This window comes from Mus pahari, chromosome 16 (genome assembly GCF_900095145.1).
Source record: "Mus pahari chromosome 16, PAHARI_EIJ_v1.1, whole genome shotgun sequence".
Classification (NCBI taxonomy): domain Eukaryota; kingdom Metazoa; phylum Chordata; class Mammalia; order Rodentia; family Muridae; genus Mus; species Mus pahari.
Genome location: NC_034605.1, coordinates 23,950,459 through 23,977,555, shown reverse-complemented (window position 1 = coordinate 23,977,555; position 27,097 = coordinate 23,950,459). Strand labels below are relative to the sequence as shown.

Sequence of the window (27,097 nt, the reverse complement as noted above, 5' to 3'; positions counted from 1 at the left end):
AAGAAAGAAAGAAAGAAAGAAAGAAAGAAAGGGAAAGGAAAGGAAGAAAAGAAAAGAAAAGAAAAGAAAAGAAAAGAAAAGAAAAGAAAAGAAAAGGAAAGAAAAGAAAAGAAAAAACTAATGAACCAAGATCTAGGTGTCCTAACCCAGGGAAGGAGCTACTCACATTTGTCCTGCAGGGAATCGTGGGGCACTTCTCCTTGGGGGCTCTCTTCCAAGTCGCCATAATGTAAGACCTTGTGATTTGGTGAAAGCCGACAATACCAAAACTTGTCTGAGGAGAAAAACACATGTTTAAAAGGTTAATGATTCTGGTTTTCAAAAACATTGTCATGATGTTTCTTAACAGTGCTACCTAGAGGAGAAAAATCCTTCATTTGATTTTAGACCTGTGGCTCTCAAACCTCTGAATGGTGTGACCCTTTAATAGAGTTCCTCATGTTCTGATGACCCCCCAACCATAAAATTCCTTTCTTTGCTACTTTGTAAGTGTAATTTTGTAATGTTATAAATTGTAGTGTAAGTATTTTTGCAGATAGAGCTTTGCAAAAGGGGTTGCGAAGCACAGGTTGTTGAGAACCACTGTTTTAGACTTTAAGAAATAATGGATTTTAGTGTACTAGATGGTGAAGCTCCCTTCTGATTTTGGTATTTCTGTATAACCCATTATGCACTGCATACATTGGTGACCAACGAGGATGTCACCAAACCCTTCTATCTCCATGGTTAAGTATTTTTCAAGAGGGTGGTTTATATGGGCATTCCATCAGTGCCTGTAACCACCAACAGGGCTAGTCCTTAGCCACAGAATCTTGACGGAGTGGAGAGAGGTCAAGGAAGAATAACTTTGGGGGCTTTGAGATGCTCCTACGTTGATTTCCAGCCTGCTGAGGCAGCTGTACACAAGGTCATGCTTCAGTTAGTACAAACACTTGCTCACACTTCACATCCATAATATGTGAATAAGGTATCAGGATATTGGTAAGACACTTGGAGGTGGGAATCTCCACCAGAAGTTGCCTGAATAATTTAGGATTTAGGGAAAGAATGGAGATGCGCACAAGCAGCTTCCCTCATAAACCCTTCCGTATAGTGCCTGAATGGAAATGGCCATGAATTTCAGGAAATTCTTACTCTGAATTCTCACAATTTCATCCCTTCAGCTCTCAAGGGTGATGAGAAAATGTGAGCAAGACAAAGGGAGGGAGAGGAAGGCAAATATTACTGGTGTAGACCTATAAGTTTACAGATCAAGAAGATAAACCATGGCTCCAGTGTTCCTATAGCTTTGAAGGCTCAATTAGATGTTGCCTCCCCCAGAAAGGCTTTTATGATCAACATTATGATCTGAGCTTCTCCAGAAATTATTTGCACAAATTAAACATGGGCTGACATGATTTACATATATATGTTAGCCATCTTAATGTTCCCTGCGTGTGAAACCCAAAGTAAACAAACTGAGGCAATGCCCCTTGGTACACAGAAGGCAAGCAGCTTTCCCTAGTGGATATACCACGAACAGTTGCTGATCAGACAAGAGAGTCCAGGGGCCTCATCACCCTGGATAGTGTATGGAAGGCAGCCACTGTGCTCATAATGGCTATGGTCCCAAAGCTTTGGTACAGTACTCGATACTGAATGTGTGCACGGTTGGTGTTGGCTAAACTGGAAAAGGAAGACATAAGATTTAGTTCAAGCACACCAGGCACACAGCATCTGTGCCTACCAGCCTCTTGGTACTTTCATGCACCTGGTTCACCCTATGGTCTTGGTCAAATCACCTCATTACTGTACCCGCAGTCCTAAATTGCTTTGAAACTACTCTGATAAAAATGCTGTCCATTACATTTTAAGAAAAGAAGATTTTCAAAATAAAATCGTTTTCACTGAAAAAGTCCTATCCTAACCATAATTCACTTAATCAACAAAAAGCTTTAAAAATGGAAGTAAAGGCTACATAATGAACAACGAAAATGCCCAACTTGACCCACGAAAGGAAACTGTCTGTGATTCTTTACTTCCTAGAGGATAAGAGGATTTTAGAATTGTTTGAGAGTCCCTGGCTATATCTAGAACATGCCACTTAAAGGAGTCTGAACTCTGCTGAAAACTAAAACCAAATGAAACAATGAGGAGAAAAAGAGGAGGAAGAAGAACTGGAGGAGGAGAAGGAGAGGAGGAAGAAGAGGAGGAACCAGTACCCCCAGAATTCCTGTCTCTACCTGCATATGTAGCAGAAGATGGCCTAGTCGGCCATCATTGAGAGGAGAGGTCCTTGGTCTTGCAAAGATCATATGCCCCAGTACAGGGGAATGCCAGGGCCAGGAAGTGGGAGTGGGTGTGTTGGGGAACAGGGTGGGGGAGGGTATAGGGGACTTTCGGGATAGCATTTGAAATGTAAATGAAGAAAATATTTAATAAAAAAAAAAGAAGAGGAAGAGGAGAAGGAGAGGCGAAGGAAGAGGAGGAGGAGGATGATTATGCAATGCCCATGAATTTATCTGGGCTTGCCAACTTGTCAAAAATCATTTTAGATATACAGCAATCACAGGTGATTATGGAGTGGACTTCAAAGAGAGTTAAGTAAGTTATCCCCTCACTAATTCACAGCCATTATAGTCAGTAAATGTAAAATTACTGGGTTCCCACAAGAAGAATGCATTTGGGGGAGCCAAGCTAGAATTTACGATAGGACTTGTGAAAATCTGAGGACATCAAGTGTTCTGAGCATCCCAGAACTGTTAGAGCCTGAGATAACAGGGCACGGTGGTCCTCTCTGAACACAAAGGCTTCACGGCCTATGTCCTGGTCTACGCGGCCTCTGAAGACCACGGTGTTTTGTAAGGTAGATTACCTCTGAGGAACTCTGGGGGCTAAGTGTGTTACTGATGGGTAATGGGAAGGAGGACAGTGAGGTGTGACACTGGGATCCTCAGTTCTTCTGTTGGTTAAGATCTGTCTGCTCTGTAGAGAAATACCTTCTCTGCATGCTGGCTGTAGCCCATGAATCAGTTGTACTCTGCGAAGCCATTAAGTCCATATGGTACAGTGATCATTTATACGCAGTTTGGTATGATGGGAAGAATTATGAAATTGAGCTACTTTAAGACAAGGTGGCATGAAGTTTCACAATGTATATTCATTTGCAAACTATATTAATTTTTGTGTTGCTGCTTATATTTAGGATAAATTTATTTATCTAAGAATATTTGCAGCCAAGAATTCCTCAGGAATAGCAAACAATCATTAAATGAATGACAGACATGAAAGACTGACACTCGAAGACTGCCACAAAGATGTTCCATCAATTCATGGTGGCAATTAGAGAGAAAGACCACATGGTGGCAATTAGAAAGAAAGGCCTGGGAAGTAGGGACAAAGACAATCTAGGATAAAAAGAGGGAATTTCTCTTGCTTACATAATGTATTCTTAATTCATAAATCACTACAGAACAGTGGCTACTTATCACTTGTCAGAAAAGACCACATACTTTGCAAAGATGCATGGAAGCTTATTTAACAGAAACACAAGAGGCTACCTGCAGCTCCGGCCTGTCTATCTGCTTTGAAACTAGAGAACTTTTTCCTTGAAGAGGCTTAAATTACCTTGTATTACAGGACCACCACCCTTCCATAGTTTTTTCCCTATCTTTAGCTAGTTCTCTTATTCTCTATACAAGTTCCCCTTACTGTCCACTACTAGAACGGCCAAGAGCAAAAGGGACTAGGCATGACTGATGGAAGCAATGCATTCCTCTCTTTCTTAGCAAGTAAGAAGTTTTGGATGGACTGGATGGATTACAAAACAATGAAGCAGGGGCTGAAGAGACAGAAAACATGTCTTGATTTGTGATCAAGTGGGAGGATGCTAAGGTAGCATTTTCTTCAGAATGGAAGCTGTAGCCCTTAGGGTGAGAGCCATCAATCCTGTCTCAAAGGTAGGGCTGCTGTAGAGGAGCATGAAGCTGCCGGTACCCACAAGCACAGCACACCGACACATCAGTGTCAGAGACACTGACACAGTGGGAGAGACATCAGTGTCAGTCAATAGCAGCAGCTTGATTGGTAGTTTGCTTTTGTGGGAAAAATGTGTGTTTTCCTTTTAAGACTCAGCGTGACGCTATGAGCTCCTCAGTCCCTTTGGGCAACACAAGAGTAGATCTCGTCATTGAAAGCAATTAGCAAGAAGCAATGAGAACATTATCAAAGACTGTTTACCAGCATCTACGGAGGATGTGAGAGCCTGCAGTCAATTACAAATTAGAATGTATTAACAGTTGTCTTTTACTTCTCCAAACTAAAAAATATGGAGACAATTTTGTGTTTCAATCTTTTCCTTTGTTCTTATTCTTTTTGTCTTTCAGTCCCTCCCCTGATTCTCCTTTCCTTTGTCATTGATCCCTCCTCTCCTTCCTCCCTCCATGTGCCCTACCCATGTTAAGGATCCGAGGGTTCAAAGCCCACATTTTCATTTCTTTTCTGTACTGCACTAAGTCTAACCAGAAGCAACCTGGGGTTGGGTGGTAGGGCTTTATTTGGCTTACATTTCCAAGTCACTATCTATTGTTGAGGACAGTTGACGGCCAGGCAGAACTCATGGAGGAACTGCTTCCTGGCTTGTTCACAGGCTCATACTTAAGCTACTGTCCTTAAATAGCCTAAGACTGCCTACCTGCCTGGGGATGGTGCTGCCCGAAGTGGGCTGAGCTCTCTTGCATCAGTAATCAGGACAATCACCACAAACATAACAGACATGTCCACAGGCTGGTTTGATCTAGGTGACTCTCCAAGTGAAGCTTTACTCTTAAATGTTTCTAGGCTATGTCAAGCTGACAGTTAATGCTAACCAGCAGAGCCCATAAACCTGGGGAAAGGTCCAATTAAAGCAACTTCTGATGTCACGTGGTTTACTAAAAGCTAAAAATCAGAGAAGTGAAAATTTTATAACACTGTCCAACAGAACTTTCTACAATAATGAAAATTATCTGTATCTCCTTTATCCAATAAGAAAACAAATTTAAATTTTCCCCTCATTATACTATCTTAGCCACAGGAAAGCATGCCCATTGGTCTTTAGGAGACCAGAATATCGAGTAATAGTTACTACCGTTGGTGAGACATGCTGGATAGACATAAGAGCTGAGTCTGTTCAACTCTGCTTTGGAAGCAGGGGACTGACTAGAGTTAGGTTCAGAGCCACATTTGGTAGCATGCCCCGAGAACCTCTTGTCACAGACGTGGGGAAGCACTTCCTAACCTGTGTTGTTAGAGCACTTCCATTAGGATGTTTCATTTTGCTAGGATGCCCTAAACTATATCAAATCATCTTTGTGTTCATAAGCTCCACATCTTGCCTAAGACTCAAACCTTTCCAAGTCAGAGAACAGGTCTGGACCATGCCTCAAAAGGGAAATGTCTCTTTCCCAGTGATGAGACCCACAAATTTCTCTGTTGGCTCACGGAGGGGAATGGCACCTGTGGATGGCAGGTAAGTCTACCTTCCAAATACTTCTCGAGTTACTGAATGTTCTTCAAAACCAGAGACTTGTGTCATGATTCTGAATTCTGCCTCTTGGAAGCATTATGTCCTCTCCTAGCTCATGATTCCAGAACTCTCACACACTCTGGAAGATGATTGGTCTTAATAAATCGTGGGGTAAACACATAGACCTTGACTATCCACCTGATTCTGATACTTAGCTTTAGCCCTTAGCAAAATCATAGCCTGCGAGTCTGCTGTTCTTCACTTGCAAAGTGATAGCTTAACTGCATGGGTAAAACATACATGATGTGTACATCTTGCATCCTTCACAGAACTTCATTCCAATCAGAGAACATGTCCCCTTAACCCCACTGTCTACCCTTCCACATTTTCGAAATGGTGTTTACCTGTTATTTTGATGTATTGAATGATTTTTCCAAAATTCAACTGTTTTTTCCCTCATTTGGAAATACACACTTATTTGTACCTGCCTTTTTGTTAAAATGAGCTGATTAGGTTTCATGAAGCACCAAAAGCGAAATGTAATTAAAATAGAGGAAAGAAGCAGCTTGCTGCCCAGAAGGGTTGATAAAGATGCTGCGCCTGAATGATCCATTTGGCTCCAGGTTTCTGACTAAATTATGAGAGGTATGTGAGGTACAAAGGCCTTGGTGGCTGAAGTGGGAAGACAAGCTTAACTCTGTGTATAATTCTGAGATAACTCAGTCATGTTGGCACTTAAAGACAGGAAGCTACCAGGCATCTTTCGTGAGAAGCAAGCTTTATGGTATCATTTTTTGAAATGATTCTCTGGTATCTAGCCCAAGGGTTATCAAGACCATTCAATGCAAGCAATTCTGAGAAACCTGAATTTCTAAAATGTAGAAGGCAGAGGGAAATGTTGGAGACTTCACTCTCATGAGGCAATAATGGGTGTATCACGGACAACTTCTAGGGGTTTATCTTTGATCTCCCCTCCAGGAGTACATGGGACAGAGAAGCATGGCGAGCCATACATTGTGTCAGCAGAAAGAGAAAAGCAGGCTGAGACATCCAATAGCAGTCTGCTTCCTATGTTTAAAAATTATATGCCAAGAGTGTGCCACCCACAATAATTCTGAGTAGTTTTGATTGCTTGATAAGCATCATATTAAGTGCTAACCAGATTTTACTTAACACTTGCAACTACCCACTGGGTGTCATCTTTGCATGACAGAAGAGGAAAAGAGTCCAGGTTGAGGAGTCGATTGCCAACAGCTGCCCAGCCTGGAACGGGGAGACTGGGACTTACTCCACATTAATAGGTATCACATGACTGTCTGTCACCCAGGTGTACTATGGCCAGATGTTCCAGAAGACCAGACTCGTCTTGTTTTCGTCAGATTGTCCAAGTATCAGAGTTATGGATGAGATAGGATGATAGGCAAATTCCAACTGCACTCTGACAAAGTGCAGCTAAGGAAAAGATGTTTTGCAAACTCCTCCACTTCCAGTTCTGTGGGACGGGGAACTTTCAGTTTCCCCTGTGAACTTAATTACTGAATTTGCTCATCCGTGTCCTCCTCCCTGTTAGGCAAGTTGGAAGGGACAAGGGAAGTGGCCATGGCTCCTACGCAGGGAGTAACAGATCTAATCTATGACAAAGTCTCCTTGAACATGTATGTACCTGAAGGAGTGGAAATCAATTTCAAAATCTAAACGCAGTGTTCTGATGGAGCGATGGGAAAGCCCGTGCATCACAGGCAGAGAGCTGGTATTCAGACTTGTATTGTTCTGCCCAGGTGTTTGCTAATTCATCCGCTAGCTGCTAGCACCATTATTCATTAGAAAGTTAATCAACAATGAAGGATACATATTCTTTAAAATAAAAATCTGCAATTATCTTATAGTGGAAGGAAGTTCTGGTAGAGTCCATCCATTTCAGCCTAGAAAGGAATATCAAATAGGATACTGGGCTGAAAGGTTCAGGGTAACTCCAAGCACTGGGATTCAACTAGCATCAGTGACTGCTTTTAGTGTTTCTATATGCTTTTCCCATTCCAAATACTTCTGGGTCTTTTACCCAATGTCAAGTACGAGAAGGAAATGTTTTAAGTTACATTCATGGGCCTATAGATTCTGGATATTGATCTGCTCAGAGACAAGGAGGAGATGAGGGCATACAGCTAACTAGCTAATAGGTCTCAGAGATGAGAGTTCTGCTAGACTCCCACGTTGTAGGGTTCACAGACATAAGATGTCTTGCCTGAAGACACTAATGGGGCTAGTTGTAGAGCTGAGAAGTCCAAGAAAGAGCCTTTTCACTTTCAGACCTGTTTCACTGTTGTTGTTTTGCTCTGTTCTGTTTTTACACAATCTTCCACAAGAACAATGATTCCTTTTAGCTTGACTTCTAGAGCTACATTGCAAAAGTCTTAGGAAACAGATACTGATACTGGACTGCAAATTGCTCAAGTCCATATAGTTGTACAAGGGCAGCCAATGCTTAGCACTCGAGTATAATGTCTTCTTGGAGCATCATGTGCTTGGACACAAAGATCAGCAAAAGGAATGCAAAGAGAAAGAAGGGAGTGACCTCAATGTTCAGGGCGGAGTTTAGGAGATGAGTTCTCTCCTCCATTGCTTTTATAATGCAAGCCTTTCTCATGTTCAACTCAGCCTTTCAATATTCTGTGTCCCCCTCCCTGCCACCGCTCAAATCCTTTTCCTAGGCTTAGTGTAAATCTCAAGGCTTCTTATCCTTTTCAAATAACCCACACTTACTCTAGGAAGTTCTGGCTGGCTTTTGAAGTCCTTCCGGTGTGATTTTCAATGGTAACGTCGACATATTTCAATTACTGAACACTCAGGTCAGAGCAGTTAAAGTAAATGGCCAAGGAGATGGGCACAAACACAAATTGATTACTGTCATTAGTGGGTGAGCTTTGTGTCGGAGCAAAGCATCTATTGGGTTTCAGAACTACCTGCCAGAGTTGCTCCCAGGTCACCACTAATACTGGTTCTAAGCACAGTTATTGATGCTTCTGCTTGTGACTGGCTCTCAGTTTCCTCACCTCTTCTCAAATCTTAGTTCTGTCTCCCAGCTGTTTTCTTTGGGGACAGTATGCTATGAACACTTTGTGCAATCAGAAGCACATAGAGACAGCAAGTAAACAATCAAGGCAGAGAAACAGTCGGGAATGCTTCCCACCTAACGTGTTTGGTCTACTGCTGTCTTTTTTGATTTGACATTTTGAGGTCAGAAATCAGAGACAGATCAGAAATCTGTCTTGGAAGATTCTGGAAATAGATTCTTAAATCACCTTACTTATACCCCACAAAAATAACGCTGACCTGAAACAGCATCAGTGTGAGAAATTTGAGAATATGAACCATCCGTGCTGCAAGTGCCAAGACCCACCCAGACAGTGCTCGCCAGTTTTCTGATGGTGCAAGGGAGTCACAAAAAAGAAGGATGTGGTGTCAGTGGCTCAGCATCATCTGGTAACATCTGGCTCAATGGGTAAAAAGCATTCACTGTGGAAGCCTATTGTCACAAGTTTAATTCTGTGAACTTACAGTGAAAGAAAAGACTCACAAAAGTTGGCCTCAGGCCTCCGTTTGTGCACCATGGCATGCGTACACCTTTATTCACATATAAGTGATATAGACACAGATATAAATAAAATAGACATTTAAAAAGCAAAAAACAAGAAGAAAGGGCTTATAGCTATAGAGGGCAAATCCTTGCTTTTCCAGAACTTTACAAGTTACTCAACTCTCAGAACCTCTGTTTTGTTATGTACAAATGTGTACAATTATAGTAAGGACTTCATAGGGCTATTTTGAAGATGGATTCATTAATCCAATTGTGTATTATTCAATTATGGTGAATTCAATTATACGTTCCAAGAAATGCATCTTTAGGTGATTCTATCATGTGACACAAACTAAGGTGGTACAATGTTCCCAGTGGCCACCATTGTATATGTGGTCCCCTGTCTACTGACACATGATCGATGGCTGTGTAAGTAACATATTGAGAGAACAGCCTTGCACAGGGTTCAATCACAGCATGTATTAGCAGTTGCTGGCACCACCCCAAGTAGCCTTGTGTGACTAGATGACAAAGAACAGCCCTTTAGCTCCATGGATCTTTTGCTCATTTGTATTTTGGTTCTCCCTACACATAAAACAAGAACTGACCTATACTGCCATTCTTCTATCAAGCACAATGCTGTCCTTGAATGACACTATGTTCTTGTGAGTACCAAGAGGCAAGCCACTGTTGTCCCTGCCTGTATATGGAATTCCCTAAACCATACCTTGTCTCCGGCGAGCATTGAGTTTCCTAAAGCAGGTCCCTTCCACAAGGCGGTTCAGGCGCTGCTGTTTAATCAGCTCTAAGATTTCTGGCTGGATCTTCTCCTTTAGTTCCCTATTGGAGAATAAACACATTGTATTACACAGTGCACCCTGATAAACAGCCCACTGTGAGCTGATGGGCAGAGAGCATGAACTGCCTTCTTTCATCAACACCTCAGGACCTTCTCAGCAGTGTTTTAGAGAATCATTTAGAGATTTTTCTAAGTGGTATCTGGAAAATCTAAGCCTGGGTTCCCTGTTGAAATAACAGTATTGGGTCTCTGACATTTACAGACTGTCCACAAAAGTACCAGCCACTTTTGTGACTTTTCCCCAGATCAAAGCCTTCTGAGAAATTCCTTATTTACAAAGTCATAGATGCAGCTTAGGCAAAAGTCCAAGAAAAAGATTCCTGAGTGCTTAGTTTTGTAGCAAAAACAAAACTAACAATCGAAAACCAAACCAACACAGAAAATCTCTATATTAGTTTTGTGGCTGACCAAACAGGAACGTCGAGTGACCATGAAATTGCTAGATCCCATCACTAACTGTACCTTGAGCAAGGACCCCATTTTGCTTTTCATTCAATCTCTCACAAATGAGAGCCATAACACTGTCCCAGATTCTAGCCCACAGAGATTGAGATAATGATGGGATAAATTAAAATTATTTCTAACTTGTCTCAGGCTAATAGGATGTAGTTTAGTTTTAGATGAACTGCACTGCAAAGCTTCCATGACAGGGTGCACTGGTTTCTGAAACCTTTAAGGGATTTGTACGATACAAAGGTTTATGAGCATCCCGGCATGCAAGGCTAGTAAAGTCAGCAGTATTCTGATCAAAGCTGTACAGGGAGCCCGCAGAGCTCAGTCCTCAGAGATGTGTTAAAAGTATTGCCTGTAACAAGGATCCAGATGTCAGAAAACCAGGGTCCAGTCTAGGCCGTTCCTATGACTAGTGTTTCACATAGCTCGTTTGAGTCTCAGTTTTCTTAACTGTGAACAGGGACTAGAATCTTTCTTGAGAAAATGCTATGACTCCCAAAGGAGACAGTGTTAGCACTAAGTCTTCATAAACATTGGACAGTAGTAGACGAACTGCTGAATATACCTCGGTGATCACCTCTCTTTTGCTTAGCTAAACATTCTAAATGACCATTATGATAGGCACTCAAGGCTCAAGTATTCATCAAATTTGATCTTGAGTCTATACTCTTTCTGGCTCTAGGCAGGACATCTGTTTCCACCTCTTCTTGATTTGCGGGTGGGGTAGGCACTAGTGCTCATCAAGTACTCACGAGACTGGAAGTACATTGTGTAATTTTACCTCATTTAATTTCACTTCTCCCAGGAATTTGGAGGATGAGTACTTAATAACACCATTTCTATCCTACAGATGTGGTAACTCCTCAGGAATGTCAAGGGTAGAACAGAGTACAGATTCCAGTCTTTCTTGTGATAATACAAATGAAAGAGGAGAGCGGGGAAGGAGAGATGGCTTGGCAGCTGTGAACACTTGCTGCTTTTGTAGAAAAACCAGGTTTGGTTCCTAGCACCCACCTGGCTCACAACTGTCAGTAACTCCAGTTCCAGAGGATCTGGTGACCTCTTCTGACCACTGGGGGCAGCAGGCATGTATATGCTTGTACACACATGAATGCAGGCAAAATACTTATATGCATAAAATAAGTAAAGAGTTTGTTTTTGAAAAAGTAACATAAGAAGAACTAATATGGTAGTTAAACTTAATTTTCAACTTAACAAATCCTGGTATATAGGTTTCTGGGTATAGTTGTAAGAGATTATTGTGATTATGTTAATTGAGGTAGGAAGAGCTGCTAACTATTGGTGGTATCACTCCCTGGGCTGAAACCCTAGACTGTATTAAAAAAAAAAAAACAACATTGAGCCGTGCACAAGCATTCTTCATATTCTGCAAATCTCTTACTGCTGTAACTTCTCTGGCATGCTGTACAGTAACCTTCAACCATAAGCCAACATAAAGCCTTTGTCCCCTTAACTTGCTTTTGCCAGGATATTTTGTCACAGCCATGGGAAAAGTCATTAGGACAACTAGTACACATTTGGGAGCTGAAATGCCCTTGAAATCCTGTGTGGTATGGGAGTACCTTACTAATGACAGAGCTTAGAGCATTTGCGAGGCTTCCCACACACAGGCTTCTGAGGGCCTCCGGTCAGGCTTTCAGATCACAATTATAACTATTTATGATTAGTGCTCATCTTTTATAAAATACACTAAGCAAATCACAGCTTAGGCAGTAGGCAGCTGTTCATGGTGATAAACCATTGCTGCAGCCTTCTAAGACTGGGCAACAGGGCAAAGAAGAAAAGACATCCTCTGGGGATGGAGAGGGCACGGGAGAAAAGAGTTTGGAACACATCAATTTCGAGGATAGCTTTGATAGGCCGTGGTTAAGGTATTACAATGTAGAGATGAAAAGTAGGAAAGTCCACGAGATTTTAATGATGTCTCATGATGTTTTGAATAAAACTTGGATATATTAATCATCACACATGCCTTCACCATATCCAGTAGATGTACTGAAAGAAGAACTAAATTTGTATCTCTCCAAGGGAACTTTCAAAAGGGTCAAAAGAGACAGCTTTCTTTCTTTCTTTCTTTCTTTCTTTCTTTCTTTCTTTCTTTCTTTCTTTCTTTCTTAAATGAAGCTCTAAAACGAGTGGGCAAAGGAAAATAAGAAAGCCTTAAAAAATATTTTTTTTTTATTTCTTTGATTTTCTTGCAAATAGACTCAGTAGCCATTTATTCACCCAAAGACCAGACGACTCTTAACAATGTGTTTCTGTGACTGAGATATGACCTCTTAGGCATGCCTCATAAGAAAACCCTGGGCTGTAGCCCCCTCTGAAATGTTTAGCTTGTTGAGTCTGGGGTGATGGGTTCTATGCTGACTTATAAGTGAAAAAAGAGAGAGATTAAAGCAGGAAGCTTAGACGGCAGTTCAGTCTAGAACCTTCTCTAGAATACGACTCTAATCTAAGTTCAGCAAGGCCAGTGAAGTACTTGGAAGACAGACAACACCTCTAGATTGAGGATAACTCTTAGCTTTCCGTTCACGCAGCTGAAATACTACTGGTCATCTAGAACATAGTTTGGTAAATATTTTCTAAAAAGCATCAGATAGTCAATGTTTTAGGCTTTGTAGGTTTTTAGGTTAACAGAAAAAAAATGAAATAGTATGGCTAAATTTTAATCAAACTCCTGTACAGAAAGTGGCAGTGTGTAGACTTGGCCCAAGAACTATTATTCCCTCTAAAATTTAACACCACAAGGTGTATATGGTGTATATGTTCTATTCATTGTTGAACCATAAACAAACAAACAAAAACAAAAAACAATATCCAGCATGTATCAGGTCTTGGTAAATATTTGTCAGATGTTTGAACACTGAACATGGTATCCCTATATAAACTGACCTACTAGAAAAGTAGTTAGCTGGTCTTTAGGAAAGCTGCAGTGTGTGTGTGTGTGTGCATGGGCACACACGTGCATGTGCACACATGTGTGTATCTATCAGCCTTATTTCTAGGCCCTTTTTTTTCATTTCTCTTGTATATTTTTAGCCAATGTGAGAAATATACAAATGCACTCAGAGTTTAGATTTTTCTATTTATGTACGCTTCTATCATAATTTGCTAAGTTCTGTGTTTTGTAGTAAGCGTGATCTTTCACTCCGTGCATAGCATAAACTGAGCATGTGCTGGTCGGTTTTCATATACATATGAACTCCTTTTCATTTACACATAGTCATGTGAATCCTTGTAGCAGCCTAACAACAGGATGGTTTTCATGGCTTGGAGAGGGAAAAGGCAGGCTTAGAATGGACTGTGCACCTTCCCAACATGGCACAGCTGCCAACGGCTTCACTGAGAACTGAGCTGGTGTCTGAGCTCCAGGTTTCAGGACATTTTACTTGCTTGTTTTCCTGCTTGGTCTTTGTCTCCTCTCTTCTTCCAACTCAGTACTAAATGACCTATTTCTGGAGTGTTTAAGCTCTTTATATTTATTAGCCTGTACCACTAATGAGGATAGATTTATCTTCTCGGTTAAGTGGCAAACAAAATAAGTAGCTACTCTTGGAAATCATTCGTCAAGAAACAGGAAATAATCCAGGCTGCTTCCTTCAGCCCTAGCTCTTCACCAAACATTTGTTTGTGTAGAGTTTCCCTTTTTCCTTCTTGGGATACATGACCATTTTTTATCAAGGCAAGGTTGATGAGGTTTTCAGGGAGCGGAGGTTTGCTAGTGTGTTGTGTGTGATGGTCAGGCAGCCGAGGGCAGGATGGAATGCTATGGAGGAGATGCTAGAGAGCCAGTGAAGAGCAGTGACCTGGTGCCCAGGTCCTAGCCAGGCTGCTGCCCCTGTTTGCAAAATTAAGGCTTGAACTAGACAGGCTTAACAGCTTTGGTACCCTAAGCACTGAGCTCACATGGATGCAGTTCCTGTGATATTTGTGGAAATTTAGATGTGCATCCTATAACACCTAGCAGTCTGTGATTAGCCCCACCATTCCCCCAACTTGTGAAGTCTGGACACGGAGGCACCTCAGTGCTTCTCAGCACCTCGGACTGAGCTTACCAGGGAGGGATTGCCCAATATGTATTTGTTAAAATGAGTAAAGAAAGAAAGAAAATAAACATGCACAGTGATCCTCCTCATTCCCTTGGGTGACTCTGTCTAGCTGGAGTCATGTTGACTCATTTCAAGTTGACTTACATTTCAACCAATTCCACGATAAGTTCCCCATCTAGCAGATCATAGCAATAAGCCAAACAGATCCCCCTCACAGACAAACTGTATCCTGATTCCCACCTGCTGCTAGCAGAGGCTGTAGCTACAGGCTGGCCCTCAGCTTCTTGTTGCAACACTAAGGTTTCCTAGCAGCTTGTTATCACTGTGCTGCAGTTATAGTTACCAAAAAATTCCAGGGGGACCTGGTGCTTTCCAGTCTCCAAGACAAGAGTGGCATCAAAGTCACATCTGTGAAGGAGATAATCTTTCCATTGGCACTGTGTCTCCTCTCTCAAGAAACATCAAGGTAAAAGCTTGTAGTAAAGGGGGGACAACTCCAGCATGTGGAGGCAGAGCTTTGCAAGCAAAGAAAGGCAGAGTAGGGCAGTGCTCACCCTGGGCAGAGCCGACATCCTCTTCTCTAACAGTCATGGTCAAGCACTGATTCAGACTCACTTGGCTTCGCTGAAGTGGTGGTAATTTAGAGCCACTTGGCCTTCACTTAATCAACTCTTCAGAGTTCTCCATTTAGGTTTGAAGAATTGTCAGAGCATAATAAAGTGTCCTTGCGTTTGCAGACTGGCTAGAACAGATGACTGAAAAATCTAGCATTCTGTGAAGTTGGGTCCTGAAAGGGCGTGGCACCATCTGTCCTCCTTGTGAGTGAGCAACTGCATTTCTCAAGATCTAGCTACTGAGTCTAGGGACCCTGTGCTTGGTATTTCTGACTGCGACTATCTTCTGGCTGAGGAACAAAAAAACAAACCAAACCAAAACAAACGATCAAAACAAAACAAAACAAAAACACGATAACACAACCAACCAACCAACCAAAAAAATCCAGTTGTGTCTCTTAAAAGGACCAGTATTATATGCATGATATGTCTTAGGGTTTATAATGACATGAGCCAAGTCCCTCTGGCCCCTGCTGATGAAGTTCATGCCTACTGAACTCTACAGTTCTAACGTACAGTTTCTGGAGGTGCTTACGAACTGAAAGCACATCGAATATGTCACTACTTGGGTACTGTCCTCTCTAACCTGTATACTTCCTTAACTTACTCTCAGTTTTGCACATGCAGAAACAGTCTAATGGTGTGGATGAAGGAGGAGCTGAGAGCCCAACAGGATCAAGGCCAGCTTCTTCCCTAGGCTGCTTCTCCATCTTTGGGAATAACATATGCCTTCCTCAAGGGAAGTGAGGAAATGAACTATAGTAAAGGGGGTTTTGTGAATTGTCAGCCATTAAAAATATCAGTGTATGCAAGCACAGAACACACACACACAGACAGACACAGACACACACAGACACATACATACACACACATACACACACACACACACACACACACACACACACACGCCACTGACTGAGAAAGAGAACAGTAGATAATACATACAAAAGTCCAGACGAAGTCACTTCTAATCTTCTTGTTACAGAATAGAAATAACGTCAAATCCCTTCCCTGCTTCCCACCTTTACTCCTCTGTCCTTTTCTATAAAATTCAAAGGTGATGAATCTAATCTGGTCTTAGCAAAGAAAAACAGGCCAGGTCTCAGAAGAGATGAGGTGAACAAAAGAGCTCTTATTTTCCAGATTCAGAACACTTTAGAGATGGAGATACATGAAGTTTTGGAATGGTTGCAAGTGAAATTTAATGCAAAGCCCTATAAAATAAAGGAAGGCCCTGCTGTCTCCCCACTGGGAACCTGTAGATTTACAGCTATAAAGGTGACAGGAGATGCTCTGATGCTAACCACTGGCCTACCTAGGTTAGCCTACCCTGGGGAAGGCACAGGGTTGTCCCCCCTTTCCCTCCACAGCTCCCACTGGAACTTATGCTACCTCAGGATTCTCAATGCTTTAATAATTGGTGTGCCTCTCTCTGGATAGCATGACATTTTGCCACTTAAGAGGTACCTGTGTGAAATACAGCTTCACAGGAGAAAAGACACCTAGCCCCGCTGTTACATCACCGCGTCACTAGGGGGCAGTAGCAGAGACCGAGCTCAGATGTGGGTTACTTACAAAATCGGGCGAGACTGAAAATCTTCCTGGTTCATCCTCTCAGACTGGCGGATTTTCAGGATCTCCGTGTAGCTCAGGTTTTGCAGCTTGCTCTTGAACTGGTCCAGGGAGCTAGGCTTGGTTGTAAGTGCTCTCATAACCTGCTCCTTCACCACCTGCATTACCTGTCAACGGGAAACAAGATCATTACATTCCTGGGGCCAACCTTTCCTGTTCGGAAACGACTCCCATGTTAAAAGCTCCTTGCTCCCTGGTGCACATTGTGACCTCTGGGCTCCAACCTTGAGTGTGCTTTCCGAAAAGATAAACTTTCATTATGTATACTTCTATTTTTTTCCTTACACTGTGGGAACCACAAAGAAGAAAACAGACTAAGCGGAAATGAAGGGCAGGGAGAGTGCCTATTTGCTCTATATACTCTGTGGCAGCTACTGATACAGCAGTATAAACACTACACACTCAAAAGTCAGAAAGCAACAAAGGGCAAACCACAGCTAAAAGCTTGCATATTAATTATTTCTTCCAGGAGAAAATTGCTGTGATAAAATTAACTGTGTGGTTCGGCTGACACCAACTCAAATGAACACAGAGATACCTATGGCTCCCAGACCTCATCCTCATATCATTAAGGCCCAAGTCTTCATACACACTGTGCATTTGGAAATGGGTACATGGTCTTTCTTTTTGAGTAGACAACTAGGCAGAGGGATTCATTATATTACAACAGACATATCTCACTGGAAACTTCAAGAAAATAAGGACATGGCAATTTATGCACCCAGACAGGTCTACATTGGGGCCATTAACCATTGCCTCTATTAATGTAGATTCATCTTCATCAAAATACATAAAGAAAAAACAAGGTCAGAGGACCCACAGGAGTATCCAAAAGGCTTGCAATCTTGTAGCTATTCTTCATTTTCCATTATAAATGAGAACTTTTATTACAAATGTTACACTTGATTGGGTTTGTTACCAAGTACCCACTGCCCTAGTAGGTACTCTCTCTCTCTCTCTCTCTCTCTCTCTCTCTCTCTCTCTCTCTCTCTCTCTCTCTCTCTCTCTCTCTCTCTGTGTGTGTGTGTGTGTGTGTGTGTGACCAGCGTTTCTATTCTATGAAGAACTGAAGCTTCGAAGCATTAATAAATTAGCTTAGAATCACAGTCAGTTGGTATGCGGATAAGTTGAGATTTAATTTCAAGTTTGTAAATATTCTACCACCTCTTAGCCCACCCTTCCTTAGTGCTGTTTAGACATTTAAAAACAAAATAAAACTATGTATGTGCATCTGCTTCGTCCACTCTGTTAGGCATCATCTCATTTAATCCCCTCTCTACTCGAGAAGAACAGGATATGAGTATTGTACACATAAAGGAATCGAGGGAAGATTGATAACTTGTCTAACATACATCTAGAAGCATCCTCAGAGACCAAATATGATGGCCATAATATTGACTTTATGTTGAAGAGATATGAATCAGCTACAGACTCTGCCTTCTGTGAGCTAACAGTCTAATGAGAGATGGAAACAAGGTCCAAGATCACAACAGAAGTGTGGAGAGAACCAATGGTGACGCTCTACTGACACATGGGAGACATTGTATTCAAGATACATTTGATATCATCTTTAGAGGAACGATGGGTGTTCCACTGGTGTATACTCAGATAAATAGCCTACAACACCTTCACTCATTAGCAGCTCTGAACCGGGGCTACAACTAAATCAGAACAGACTACCTAAGCTTCATTCCATGCTCCAAGTGTAACAAGACAGGACACTTTCCAGCTGACCTTCAACTGTGTCTGCTTTTCTACCCAGGCATAATTGTCAATTTGGGATGCTTGACAAATTTTGAAATTCTAAATATTTCATGCAGTGAAGCATAATCAACGGCTAAATTTGCTCAAGACTGAATTATGATGTGTCGCCATTGGGGGTTACCCGCTGCCCATTTAGGGATCCTTAGAGTGAAGCCAGTGAGATAGTGGTTTGCCAGTGTTATTTGCTCTTCTGGTAGGATGGTGGAGCATGCAAGAGAATGGTGCAATAATTAAAATAAAGAAGACAGACAGAAGGAGCCAAGGGGGGAGATGAATAGAACTGATGGTACTATTGTAGTAAGAAGATAGACTGGAGAATTGGCTCAGTGATTAAGAGAAATGGCTACTCTTCCATAGGACTTGGGGGGCTGGAGAGATGGCTCAGTCGTTAAAGGCTAGGCTCACAACCATGAAATATAAGAGTTCGGTTCCCATAGGACTTGGGTTTATTTCCCAGAACCCACATGCTGTCGCACAACCATCTGTAACCCTAGTTCTAGGGAACCCAATGCTCTCTGGACCCTGTGGGCATGAGCCATACAAGTGGTACACACCCATACATGCAGGAAAAAAAATATCGGTGAACATAAAAATAAAATTTAAATTTAAAAAGGAAAATCACTTTTAAATTTACCTTTCATCATATACCACGGTTGAATGTTTGCTGGGAAACAATGAGTCCCTTACCAAATGCATGGACATATTTCTAGTTAAACGTAATGCTTGAGCCTCACTAACTGCTGATACAAGACTACTATCCCCACTGGGAAGAATGCCTTGTAGAAAGGCCTTTAAATCTTCCTTTCAACGTGGAAAAAAAAAGCATAAAACTTTCCCTAAAAGTAGACCGGTTGACTGGCATCTCCAGCCAGGAGGAGGAATAAGAATGGGGTGTATGAAGCTCAGAAGAGCAGCTGGTGGGGCCCAAAACTAACTTTCCCACCCCTGGCTCACTTTGTTCTGGTGCTGGTCCTAAGAAGTTTTAATGTTACCCTCAATGCCAAGCAACATTTGGAAGAGTCGATAGGTTGTTTTTGTTTGTTTGTTTGTTTAAGATGATAAAGTAGTAAGCTAAACGTCTCTCTAGGTCTTGGCAAAATAGCTTCTAGTTCCTATAGTTTTGCAATTAATGGTGTGAATTCTCGTCATGTCAGGTATAACAAGACATTTTTCAACACCGTTCTTTGAAAGACATGGAATCATTGGCCATTGATTTGAAAAATCTGCAAAAGCTATGGCAGGGGCATCAGTAAATGGCTAATGAAACATTTTACCCAGGATGCCCACATTGCCACAGATACCAAAGGGATCAAGCTCTTGGGGTATGCATTTGTGGTTGTGTTGGCCTTGGTACATTACTCAAGCAATGTCTGCAGCATCTGGGTAGTTTCCCCCACACAGTTTGTTCTCTGTAAGGTCTTATGAAATAAAACAGTGTGGGATCCCATAGGACACTTGTACCTCACAGAGAAAAGCTTGGCTCCTTGGAAGTCTGTTTTAAAAGCGGAACCAGACAGGCCTTGAGTAAGTCAGTCTAACTCCTATTCATTTAAACTGTTCCTGGGTCCTACTCTAAGACCCACAAAGCTTCTCTGTGTTCCTATTCTCGTCTGCCAAGGCCTTGTCTTTATGCCTACAACCTTCCAGAGCATCAGTCATTCTCTCATCCATCAAATGTTAGTAAACTCCAATTCAGGTAAAGGTGCTGAGGGACATTGGGTGACTTGTTCTAAATGAGAGCTCAACCTACATTGCCCCTCCCCCACCCCAAGCTCTTTTCCATCTCACGAACGATATGATTTCCTTCGGTATCCGTTAACCATACTTTGTCTCCATTTCTTCAGTGTGGTCCTCCTCATGGTGCTCTGAGAACCCTGTCTCGACCATGTCTATCTGAAGGAGCAACAAGGCCTAATTTGTAGACAAAAACCAGCCTGTGTTGAATGAGGACAGAGAGACTCGTGCATTTCTTTCTCTGTACAGCGCCACTTCATAGTATAATAATTACTTGGCACGTTCTGTTAAGGAGCTAAGGGCCATGGGCTGGGAAAATGAACAGTTTTCTGGAGACTGAATCTTCCCTATGGTATTAGTATATTTCCAGCTAGAGTCCTGAGATCTCATTCATCCATATGCCAAAGCCTGTTCTATAGGGACCAGACACCTGTACTCATATGACTGTCAAGCAACCCCACTGGTGAATTCCAAACCAATGATCAGAAAACATGGAACCATTAGGGATTAGGTGGCCACCTGCTCACAAAAAGCTGGAAATGTTGCTCTAGAGACATGGCTGCCAAGTGACGTCTAGTGAGATGTGGACTCTTATTTCCTGCCCATTCCTTCTGTTCATTTCGTAGTGTATGTGCTGACCGTTCTTAGAACTCTTGCCCCCATATCTGCCCTCATTTGATCAGTAGACTTTGAACTAAAGTCTACCCTTTCCAGCCTCTCCTTCCAATTTCCACCTCCTTTCAAATTATAAAGCCAAGTCAATCACTTGTTAAGAACTACAGTGACTGAGTACTACCTTTGGTGTGCAGACCGGACAGTCAACGTGTCACTGGCTGTGATAGTGTTAATTGTCAATGGAATGGAAGGCTAAAATCACTGAGGAGATGGGCCTCTGGGCCTGTCCTTGGGGGATTATGTTTATTATATTAATTAAGGTGGTAGGACCCGTCCAGAGTGAGTGACAGAAAATGCCTCCGCAGACTATGCAGAGATGGCTGCTTTTGCTTTCTGATTAGGGATGCGATGTGACCAGTTCCCACAAGTGCCAGTGACTTTCTGGATATGATGGACTGCAGCCTAGAACTGTGAACGGAAGAAGCTCTTCTGCCTTAAACTGCTTTTGTTACAGACCTTTGTCCCAGAAACAGAAAGGAAGAAGCTAAGACAACTTTCATCTTCCCATCTTTGCTGGGCCCCACCCGTGAACTCCACAACCTGCCCACACAAGGGCCAGTCAGCACTTTGGCTTTCACTCTTTTACCTTCCCTCCTGCTCTCTTTCCTTCTGCTGCCCACACCTTCCTTTTAATGCCTGTTGTCCTTTTAGTTCTGCCTGAGCAAACACTGCTGATATGCCTTCCTCCTGCTGCAAAGCTAGGACTCGATCCCATATCCCCATATAACATTACTGCCTGTATCACGTGGAAACGCCTTGTCTCCTTCACTTACCTGTGCAATACAGTCATGGACTAGTTATTGGGGGAAACATCTGTTTTCTGTATGTTTTGAAGGTTCATCAAACTGTCAAAAGAAAGAATCTAGAAGAAAGTCCCCATCCAACCATCAGAGAAACAGAGTTAGGATGAGTTTTGTCTGGTTCAAACCTCAAGACTTTGATTCTAGAATGGGTACCAGGAATGGATTCCTTCCAGGATGCTAATTTACACTTGGGGTTGAGGAATCTGGGCTTGAGCAAAGAAAATGGATGAGATAGGTAGGAGGACTACCACACCAGGGAAGGCTACTGGGGCTGCTCCTGCCCTTGGCACGCCTGCCTAGTGTGACATACAGATGCCAGCTGAGGACTTGAGTCATTAGCTGCTACCACCTGCCAGTCCACTAAAATACAGAGGACATCAGCGCTCTTGCCAAGAACAGTCAGGCACCAAGAGCAAGCAGCTATAGCCAGAGAAGTGGCTGTTCCCAGCCTATTTGGACAGGTTCCTCAGTTGTCACCTTTACTAGGGTCATACCCTGTTTCCTGGGCTGTCTCTCCCCAACGTAGCCACAGAGCCCATGTTGAAGGCATCTGGCAACTCCAATCAGGAATGCTTTTACAAGGGCGACCAACATTTTCCCAAGGAGCCCACAATGCCTTGGGCAGCAGTCAGGGTTAGCATCCGCACATGTGTGATTAGAGCAGAGCAGCCATGCACTGTGTATCAGTCCTGAGCGGGCAAGCTTGTGACTGGCAGAGACCAGGCAGACCTGAGGGAGGACAGCTGTGAGAGTATCAAAGGTGAGTTTTCAGGTGTGCCCTGAGACCAAAACAGAAGGGGGCTGCTGTTTTCCTCCTCCACTAACTGGCTTTTGCTTTCAGAGAAAGCAGGACAGCTTCAAGCATCCTGTCATCATCCAAACAGGTATCTCTGAGGACCCTTGGGTGTTATAACCAAGATAATTCACTATATAATGCCTGACTCAATGCGTTCCATGCACATGATAATACAGAGATGCCCAGTACTGAAGACTCGGGTGGATAATATGAACAGCTGTTCTGCCCTTCCTGGGAAGTCCTTTTAATGTAAGGTTTAAGGCACTTTTATAGGTGATAAAAATAGTAAACCTTTCAACCGGTGAGTCATGTAAAAATCAGTCAGTGCTGGGTTCACAGAAGAACAATGACCAGGGAAGTCCATGTTCCTCCCTACCATATCTGCCGTCTCTGCCAGAAGCTCATTCATGGAGGAAGCTGGAGAGCGGAGGTCCGCACCCCGCTCACCCTTGCACTCGTATGATCAGGAGGCACGTAACGCTGTGACAAACCACGTTACCCCCACTGAAACAGGGAGCCAAATTAACACGGGCAATCGGGCTAAATTTGCTGGTTAGCTAACTGAAGGCCCCAGGGGGCAAGAGAAACCTATTTTCACCAGGATCTGATAGAATCAGCCCGAGGCAAAGAGGAATCGTGCCAATCACATTAGAGAATGACATTTAATCCACAGCTTTAAATAAACTGACAGGTCGGGCACGCCACTACATGAGTGTGTGTAGGGCAGGCAGGGGAGGGGGTTTGTATTTTTTCCTTATTGGGGTTGGGGTAAAAGGGTAGCATATTTTTAGCAAGCACATTGCATTTTGGTCCTCTAATTCCTGCTCACAAATCTCATAGACACCCTGCCAGCACGGGCCTGCTGAAGAACAGTCTCTGCAAGGCCTTTTGAATTTACACAGCTGGAAAGCCTATTGAAGGAGAGCTACTTCGAGTTGTGTGTGTGTGTATGGGGGGGGGGGTCTGTTGTCATTAAACTATGGCTGCCCGGTAATGGGGGAGAAGGAAGAATGATCAGACTTTGCTGAGACCTTTAGTTAGGATGGGAAATTAACAGAAGTTAGCTAGGCTTTTCTTCTTGGTGTGTGTGTGTGTATGTGTGTGTGTATGTGTGTCTTTGTGTGTGTACATGTGCATGCATGTGGAGACCAGAGGCCACTGTTAGGTGTTGTCCTCAGCCACTCTCCACATTAGTTGCTGGAGCATGGTTTCTCATGGAAGCCAAAGTGCAAGCCGTGGTTTGGTGGACTGGTCAGTGATTCCCAGGGCTCCATCCTGCTCCCAGCCTTGGAGTTACTAACGTGAGCTGCCACACCCACCTTTTATATGAGTGTCGGGGGATTCTGGATCTCTTTCTTACTTAGAATGCACCGTTACCCTGCTGTGCCACCCTCCCCTCAGCTCCTCCTCACAGGGTTTGCCCGTTCCCCGCTGGCAGGCATGACATGTTTAAGGTCCATAAGTAGCCAGTGGCCACTGTGCTACTCCTTTGGTGTGTCTCAACATCTGAACTTCGGGGTTTCACTTAATTCATCTGTACATTTCTTGTTGTCAATTCATGTGTGGAGTGAAAGAGAAGAGGAACATAGCGGGCACACATAAAACAGCCTCCTGTGACGTGGCGATCAGACACCAGGAAGGAGTAAATGAAGTGTTTTCTGGTCTCATTTTGAAGGTAAAAACCTAAGCTGTGCTGGTTTAAATCTCCCAGCCTGTTTTGAATTCACTATTAAATCGTGACAAATGAAAGTGGAGAACCTGCCCCACTGGGAGGGAGATTTAATAAATTTTAAAAGCAGTCTGCTTAGGCTCAAACGCAGAGGAAATGGAGTGGGAAAGAAATGTCTGGTTCCATAAAGAAGCCCTGGTGTCAGGCAAGGCTGCAGAGCTGAGGACATTGCATAGCTGACTCAGCACATCCTCCATAAAGCGCTGGCATCCAGCACTGGGGATGCCATCTGCAGATAGATGGGTGGTGGGTACAGGGGCTCACTGGTCAATACTCAGCTACACATAAAGCCACCCTTCGGTATCTGCGAGGGACTGGTTTGAGGGTACTTGTGGTTTCTCAAATCTGAAGATCTGAATCTCTTACATAAAATGGCATCGTGTGTGCAAACGCCTACCTATATCCTCCCCTCTACTTCAAATCACTTGCAAATGAGGTACTGTACCTAACACAACACCAGAGCTGTTCAGTAGCTTTCCTAACATACTGTTTATAGAATAAAGACAAGGAGGAAGCTGCATCCACTCAGCATTGAGACAACCCTCCATGGCCAAAGAGTTTTGATTCCTAATCTGGATGCCATGTCTGTGGATATAGAGAGGGCTGGCTGTCCTCGCCATCCGTCTCTAACTACTTCTTCCCATAGAGAAAACACGAGGCTGACTGTGACATAGTAAAAGCCCTGTTCTCAGTTGGAACATTGAGACTACCATGAGACTACCAAGTCCAGCTGATTCATCCTAAGGACAAATACATTTGGGTTTATGCTTATGTAATAAGTGTTGCTTCCTGGTATTGGTATTAGATGATTTGCCTGGTTGTGGCGGTGCCTACTAGTAGGAAATGCTTTAGAGGTAAGGCAAGAGATCACAAGTTTAAGGCTAGCCTGGGCCACACATTTACAGCTGCAAACAGGAGACGCTGGAGGGGAGTAATGTGGATGCAATACTCATATATGATACTCATGTAGGGAGTTCTCAAAAAAGAACTTAAAAAGAAAATTTAGAACTATAATCAATCTTGCATCTGCTCAGCTAATACTTCATATGCACCGTATACATGCTTTTCACTGGGCGAGGTGCTGGCAGGGCCAAGAACTAGACCTAGGGGTCACCCAGAGAAACAGCAGGGAAGATGGTACACAAACAAGTCCCAGTGACTTCAGAAAGTGCTGTGCAGATGCAGGCTCTTCATATAACTCACGGAAGGGGAGTCAAGTTAAGCAGACCCCTAGCTTCCTCATCAGGCAGAGCTCCATCCTTACTCCAGGTTTTACCAACCCGCGTTTCTCAGAGCACACTGAGAATATTTATTCACTACTTGTCTCTCAAGTAAGACCTTGAAAGCTCTACAAGAAGAGACTTCATCTCATTTGTCTTTTTTAAAAAATATCACCACTGGATTCTAAAATTCCTTCTAACTAGAAAAATTCCCCATCGGTCCAGTGAATTGAAGGTCAACTGGACCGTATGTCTAGAGGGACATGAAGAATATGATTTCTGGCCAGTCTTTGTGAAGGCCGGGGACAAATCCCTGTGATAGTGTTAAGCAGGGGAGGAAGGGGCTCATAGCAGGAGCAATGATAGATTAACTCTGGTAAGCACCCGGTCACACCGGCATGGTGCTGTATTTCTCCCAAATGGTTGCAATGGAGACATCTCATAAATCCCTAGGCCTTTTCTTTCCTTTGCAGGTTATTATAGTGTCCCAGGGCAGAAGAGCACTCTCCAAAGCAAAGTAATTGTGAGCCATTTATTATGTTTAAAGGAGAGCCTGCCATCCCTTACAGCCACCATGCTCAGACAATTAAAGCGGTGGAAGTGACTATGCAAAAACGTGCTGCCACTTGCTGTCTGAAGTCACACACAGAATGGAAATGGTTCTGCACCCCCCCCCCCGCACTCCCCACCACCACTCGGTATCTCTTTCTGTTCTTTGTCCAGACCATTCACAGCTCTGAAGCAAACTGTCCCGTGGTTTCTAAAAATTCACTGGGTTTGCCATGGTCTCTCCAGGTGCTGCTGCTTTCTTTGCATCCAAAGCAAGGAACAGCCTGGATGGCAATGGTGTGACGTGCACACCAGCATTCTCCATTACCCTGACAGTGGTCTCCATCAGTCATTGATTACACTTCCTCCTTCTGAGCCAGGATGCTGCAAGCAAGATATGCTACTCATCAACTGAACTTCATGCACAAAGGCAAAACACTAGTTAATTTTGATGCACAGGATTACCTTTGCATCAAATATTTGGATGCAATACCTTTGGATCAAATATTCTTAAAAGTTCCAGGGCCTACCAACTAAAATTCCTTACAGATTAGTCAAAAACATATCATAACTTGAACTTGAATGTGTTTTTATGTGCTCATGGATTTTGGTTGTTCAGTCCAGTAACTAAATGGTATTTCTATATCATCGCCATCTTGATCACTGAAGCCCATATACATATCTCTGGAAATGGCATAATATTTGGGGTAAGAAACCACCCATGGGCCATATCAAGCACTCAGGAGGGCCTTAGGAATACCACTGAATGGATGAAAATATAAGCAGACATTAGGTCCAGTGATAGACCTTCTGATACCTAGAATGACTCTCTTTACATTAAAAATCAATGTTTTATACTGCTAGGGAAAGTGGAGTATATTTAACTTCTAGGAAATAGTTTAGAATTACAATAAGAATGAAGTTAAAATTCTAAACATATATTTATTCATATAACAAAGATGTTCTTGTGCCCTCTTCATTGAAAGATAGCCAGAACAGCTGGGATTGGAGGTCTTAGACAAAAAAAGAAAAGAAAAGAAAAGAAAAGAAAAGAAAAGAAAAAAGAAAAGAAAAGAAGAGAAAAGAAGAGAAGAGAAAAAGAGAAGAGAAGAAAAGAAGAGAAGAGAAAAGAAGGAGGGA

At 42.8% G+C, this 27,097-nt stretch overlaps 1 protein-coding gene across 7 annotated transcripts in view; it reads right to left on the bottom strand.

The window, feature by feature from the left end:
- The window catches only part of Elmo1 (engulfment and cell motility 1), a 518,869-nt gene that overhangs the window by 23,841 nt on the left and 467,931 nt on the right, over positions 1-27,097 (bottom strand). For all 7 annotated transcript variants that reach the window (XM_029547332.1, XM_029547328.1, XM_029547330.1 and 4 more), the window contains 3 exons: positions 16,631-16,794; positions 9,787-9,899; positions 167-274 (listed from right to left, as the gene is read on the bottom strand). In XM_029547332.1, the coding sequence (XP_029403192.1) occupies positions 167-274; positions 9,787-9,899; positions 16,631-16,794 (385 nt within the window). The remainder of the gene's footprint in view (positions 1-166; positions 275-9,786; positions 9,900-16,630; positions 16,795-27,097) is intronic.